This window comes from Myotis lucifugus, unplaced genomic scaffold (assembly GCF_000147115.1).
Source record: "Myotis lucifugus unplaced genomic scaffold, Myoluc2.0 scaffold_3, whole genome shotgun sequence".
In the NCBI taxonomy this organism is placed as follows: domain Eukaryota; kingdom Metazoa; phylum Chordata; class Mammalia; order Chiroptera; family Vespertilionidae; genus Myotis; species Myotis lucifugus.
Window position 1 is genome coordinate 9,991,429 of NW_005871051.1, and position 6,240 is coordinate 9,997,668.

At 35.4% G+C, this 6,240-nt stretch overlaps 1 protein-coding gene across 1 annotated transcript in view; it reads right to left on the reverse strand.

Annotated features, from left to right (window-relative positions):
- NDUFS1 (NADH:ubiquinone oxidoreductase core subunit S1) overlaps positions 1–6,240 on the reverse strand; it is a 25,954-nt gene that overhangs the window by 12,550 nt on the left and 7,164 nt on the right. Inside the window, exons 6-12 of the mRNA XM_014464451.2 lie at positions 6,184–6,239; positions 5,962–6,092; positions 5,101–5,286; positions 3,293–3,427; positions 2,329–2,443; positions 1,419–1,564; positions 908–1,036 (exon numbers count right to left, since the gene is read on the reverse strand). Of these exons, the coding sequence (XP_014319937.1) occupies positions 908–1,036; positions 1,419–1,564; positions 2,329–2,443; positions 3,293–3,427; positions 5,101–5,286; positions 5,962–6,092; positions 6,184–6,239 (898 nt within the window). The remainder of the gene's footprint in view (positions 1–907; positions 1,037–1,418; positions 1,565–2,328; positions 2,444–3,292; positions 3,428–5,100; positions 5,287–5,961; positions 6,093–6,183; position 6,240) is intronic.

Here is a 6,240-nt window from a genome sequence, read left to right on the forward strand (position 1 = left end):
ATATATATATATATATACATATATATATATATATATATATATTTATATTTCATGCAAACAAACTACCTCATTCATATTTACTCTCTCTGACATGAAAGTATGGATCCAGCTCCTCCAAAAATAGTTATAAACACGGTGAACACATATTTTGATTTGTCTGAGACAGTGCTGGCTGAAACCTGTTATCCTGGAGTAATTAACACCTCCCCATTTCACTCTCAACAGTGTCCCAGTTTAGAAAATAAATTATATGATTGACCTATCCACAGATCTCTAAGATACAAAAAGATGGACAGGCATTCTACAAAATAACTGCCCTGTGTTCTTCAAAAAAATGCCCCAAAAAAGGGACTGAGGAGTCATGACACTCATTACAATGTGTGACTCTAGACTAGATTCTGGCAGGAAAAAAATTACTCTAAAACAATTATGGGAAAATTGGTAAAATCTGAACATAAACTGTGGAATAAATAATACTGTATCAATACTAAATACTTGATTATTTAAGAGAATGTCCCTTGTTCTTAGGAAACCCACAAAGAAGTATTTAGGAGTAAAAGGGCATCATGTTTAAAATTTAATTTCAGAAAATTACATTCACACATATCTACATGGAACAAGAATAATAAAACAAATATGACAAAATGTTAACATTGGTTAATCTGGGGGAACAGTATTACAAAACAGTGTATACAAAGATCATTTCAAGCATCTTAAATTATTTAAAAATAAGATAAAGAAAACATCATTGGGAGGAGAGGGGGGTAGACCTGTTAGAAACTATCCTCCAATAGTATTTTGAAGTTTCCCTCCTACTAATACTTAGAAGTCAGCTAAAATAGTAATTTTTCATATATAAAACAAATTATCACATAAATAGATTTAAAACCTGAATACTATTACTAACCTCTTTCGAATTCTAGCATTAAATAGTGGTGCCTCAAAACGTGGATTTGTACCAACCAGAAGGACAACATCTGCCTCTTCCACACCAGCAATTGTAGTATTAAGAAGATAATTGGATCGCAAATCTGTGCTAGAAATACAAAATTAAAAATACAAGTTTACTTTAAAACTAATATACACTGACAATCCACGGAATATCTTCGTGTCAACAAACCCATGGCAATCCCAGACAAAGCATTTTTATGAAGTATTCCTAAATTACATCAAAGTTTCAGAAACTTATTTATAATTGGATTCTGCAATACCTCCTGATTTAATGCTGGTCTATATGTGAAAATAAATTGGTGGGCATGTTAGAGAATCCAAGTTGTCTCATTTCAGTCATAGATACTATAGATGTGTTGACTTATACACAGGAAGGAAAGGAGGGAAGGAGGAAAGTAGGGAGGGAGGTGGAGAGGGAAGGCAGGAATGAAGGAAGGAAACCTAGATCCTAGCTTTATAATTCTCACCCAGCTCCTGCAGTGGGGAAGACCTCTTCAGTGCATAGGGTGTCAGAGTCCACTCTATTAAGCAAATCTTTGAGAGCTACTAGGGCTTCAGCATCCACCAAGCCACCTGCAATTGCTGCCACATCTTTGCCTTGAAAACTCTGCAACTGGAAATGAACGCAAAAGGTATCACTAAGGAGTTTTCATTCAGCAAAGACCACAATGAACAGTTCAGAGAACAAAAGAATCATTTCCAACTGTAACTGAAAAATTAAAAAAAAAATCATTTTCAAGTAGGAAAAAAGCAACAAACTTCTAATAAAAAGTTTCACACCAATGATTAATTAATCTGTGAGATGCAGAGGTATATGTGGGGCCAACCCTAATAACACCAGCCTGGAAGGAAGCTGTTTGTTTTAAATTAGGAACAAAAGGGCCTCAAAATGAGGTCTGGAGGATGAAGACTAGGAGTTATAGTTAAATACAACTTTTTCTCAAGCATCTGTCATTCCCTCAAGCCCTGCATGTTGAAAGGCATTCCCTCTATATTTGCTTTGGCAAACTAGTATTCATTATTCTTAAATTTTGCCTAAGGAGTCACCTTATCTAGGAAGGCAGCCTTGATATGCTAGCCCTGGTTAGGCACCACTCATATATCATTTGTATGTCATATATCATTTCCTGCACAACTACCCATAGCAGCATATGATAATTGCCTAATTAGGTATCTTTCCCTACAAGACTGTGAGAGATGTGTTAGTGATTTCTATATCCCTGCATCTAGCATTACATCTGGCATACAGTTCTCAATAAATGTTTGTTAATAATCTTTGCAAAGGGAAAGAAGTGAAGAAATATATATCTCTTCTTCACTACAAAGATGTCACTGAAAAATCACAAATACTATTTATTTTATATGTCCATGTTTTACCATTCCAGCTACACGAGAGAGTGCATCCTCCCAGGAAGTATAGGTTAAAAGCCCTTTTTCATTTCTGACCATCGGCTGGGTAAGTCTTTGACGTTTTAGCCCATCATAGGCAAATCTAGATTAAACAGAAATTACACCATTTGTGGAATCTTGATAAAGAGGCAACTATAATTTCCAAATTTAAAATCTAAAAAAATGTTAAATTCATTATCAAGTAAGTTAATAAATACCTGACAAGTAATTATTCTAGGTTTTCTTAGAGGTAAACTAATAAATATTTTACGAATATCAGGTAAAAACTAAAATACCACCTATAAAGCTTGAATTCTTATAACTTATTTTCAGCTACCTGAATAATCTTAAAATTACACAAACAATATGACAGCTGAAAAAGCTAAATCATTTTTATTTATAAAACTTGAGTGCCTCTAGATATTTTATCAAAAAATTATGTTGCATAAACTCTGATATTTTGCTTATTTTCTCCAATAAACAAACTTACATATCTTCATCTACTTTAATTTCTCCGTTTAGACCAGTGGTTCTCAACCTCCTGGCCCTTTAAATACAGTTCCTCATGTTGTGACCCAACCATAAAATTATTTTCATTGCTACCTCATAACTGTAATGTTGCTACTGTTATGAATGAATCGTAATGTAAATATCTGATATGCAGGATGGTCTTAGGCGACCCCTGTGAAAGGGTCATTCGACCGCCAAAGGGGTCGCGACCCACAGGTTGAGAACCGTTGGTTTAGAAGGAAAAAAGATGTATCTCAAAGTTAATATGAAAACCAGTGACATATCTAAAACTATTGTTAGTTTTGTCCAATTCTCTATATTAATAGTACAGAATTTAATAGCCTATATTCATTAATTTGCAACTATACAAAAGATAGTTCTTTAAAATTATTATAAAATTTCCTTTAAATCAATTGCAAAAGGAGAGCAATATAGCATATACCTGGTTTTATCAGAGATCCACTCTTCATTAATGTCCTCATGCATTCTTGGCAAAATCCTCATCACCTCTCCAGTTCTTGTGCTTACCACAATATTACTTCCAACTGCATCCATTACATCAATGGATTCTGTCTTTCTGAGAAAATATATACATATATTTGCTATGTTGATTTTATGAATAAGAATAAAGTTTCTGCTATCTGGTTTACCCCAAACAAAAAACTGTGTAATTACTTTCCTTTATGAATTTCTAAAAATAATGGAACTCAGAGAAAATGCTTTAAGAAAATTTTAAAAACCCTCATATTTGAACATATCACATAAATTCCTAATGCAAAAATGAAGACTTTAAAATTGTTCTGATATAGAAGCCAACTGGAAGGGCTTTAAATGGGCAAATCTGAAACAATTTGAGTATCAAAATAACTAATAAGAAGGGAGAGATTTCTGGCTTGGTTATTTAAGAGCTTGACAATTCCTTCCCCCCCAAAAAACAAAAATAAAATTGAACAAAATTAAAAACAACCAATTCAACACTCTGGAACTCTACCGAAGGGAAACTCATAGAAACTCTTTTGCCTGGAAAAACAGCTTAACTTTAAGAAGAGTGGAAATCAGCGGTATTCTGGCTTAGGGCAGTTCTTAGCCCTCCTCCCACCACCTTGAACTGGAGGTTTGCCAGGATAGGGCAGGCTGTGAAGATGGGAGCTTCTTTCCTGCAGATGAACAATCACTCAATTTGGAGCAATGAGGAAAGTTGCCTGGGGAAGTGATATCATGGAGATCCTTGAGCTGAGGAGAGCCACATGTACTAGAGGTTGTAGTCATAGTTGGGGCAAGCACTCCTAGCAAAGGCTGTTCATATATGTGCAGCTGAGACCAGAGGGCCCCAAGCTATTCACACTCCTAGACGACACTGAGATTCAAAGTATCCAGTGGAAACACATTGGGCCAACTTGAAAACAGCCTGAACTTTGAACGTGCTCCTCTATCCACACACAGATCTACTGGCTGAGTATGGAAGCCTTATTGGCTGAGGAGAAGGGAACAAACTCTAATTAAACATCTGTTTTGTACTGTTCTCCACCTCCCAATCCTTTTGCACACATAAATACAATGTTTGATACCTGGAATTTTAAGAAACTCCATAAACTCTGGTGGAAGTTTAAAAGTGGAGGGGAATTTGATTATGTGTTTCTAAAACCTTAAAAATATTCAAATTTGTTGTACTACCAACTCCATTTCTTGGTTTAATCAGAAGAACCAGAGATATACAAGAAAATTTATGAATGTTTATCATAGATTTGTAATTATAAAAAATAGAAACAAAATGTCTAATCATAGGAATTGGTTAAAGTACGATATATTCACATAGTTAAAAACTTAATATACAATGAAAACAGACCATAAATTTTAAATTTGCAGTTTCATTCTATCCTACAATCTATAACTATTTATTTTCCAGCAAAAGGGTTTTATTTGCCCAGCTGGCATGGCTCAGTGGTTGAACGTCAACCAATAAACCAGGAGGTCATGGTTTGATTCCCAGTCAGGGCATATGCCTGGGTTGTGGGCTCGATCCCAATGTGGGGTGTGCTGGAGGCAGTCAATCAAAGATTCTCTCTCATCACTGATATTTATATCTCCCTCTCCCATCCTCTTTGAAATCAATATAAGATGATTTTACTTAATGCACACAAATAATAACTTAGCAGACCAAAGCACTTAGGACTCAGAAAGAAAATTCTTTAAAAAGTTTTTAATGGTAGCAAAGGGCAGAAATTATCTAAAAAATACAATGATGAGTACCTTGTTTCCCAAGGCCGGGCAGTGAAGGCATAGGGCTTAGAGGTCAGGGCACCTACAGGACAGATATCAATGACATTCCCAGACAGTTCAGACATAAACATCTTTTCAATGTATGTGCCAACTTGCATATCATTTCCTCTGCCTGTTGTTCCCAAATCATCTACTCCTGCAATCTCACTTGCAAACCTGCAAGACAAAAATATACCATAAAATGGTCAAATCCAGCAAACTTAATCTCCTTTCCTACAATGATTTTCAAGCACTAAAAAAGATGTGAGTATATTTTCAATGGTGAGCATACTCCCTAGATAAAAAGTAATTCTATAGCCCAGCTGATGTGGCTCAATGGTTGACTGTCGACCTGTAAACCAGGAAGTCACAGTTCGATTCCTGGTCAGGGCACATGCCTGGGTTGCAAGCTCAATCCCCAGTTCATGCAGAAGGCAAGTGATCAATGATTCTCTCTCATCACTGAGGTTTCTATCTCTGACCTCTCCCTTCCTCTCAGAAATCAATAAAAAAATATTTTTTTAAAAAAACCAAAATTCTATGTTTGCATTTGAGGCATAGCACACATACATAAAATTGCAAAAATTACATGTATATAAGCTCAGCAAATTACCACAGAGCTAATGCTTATAGATTTATTTTTAATGCTTATAGATTTGGTTTTTAAATCCAACTGACATTGATATTAACCAAAAGTAACCAACTTATTCATTTTATTGGCTGATGCAAAAAAAACATTTAAAAACATTTCTCTTCTCCCACCAAATGAAAGTGTTGTTATTCCACCAAATTTTATGAATATTAAAATAAGTATACAAATGATATTCCAGAAAGGGGGGGTGGGGGAATTACCTGATGCAGCGAGTACACTGTATACATCTAGTCATAATGGTCTTTACCAATGGCCCAATATTCTTGTCCTCCACAGCACGTTTCCCCTCTAAAAACCGGCTCCTATCACTTCCAAACATCATGGACTGGTCCTTAAATAGATCACAAGAGAGTTAATCTAATGCTGGTAATAAAATTAAAACTTGAGACAACCAAATAGATTCGTAAGATTAGCCTACATACCTGCAGATCACATTCGCCTCCCTGATCACAAATAGGGCAGTCCAATGGGTGATTTGC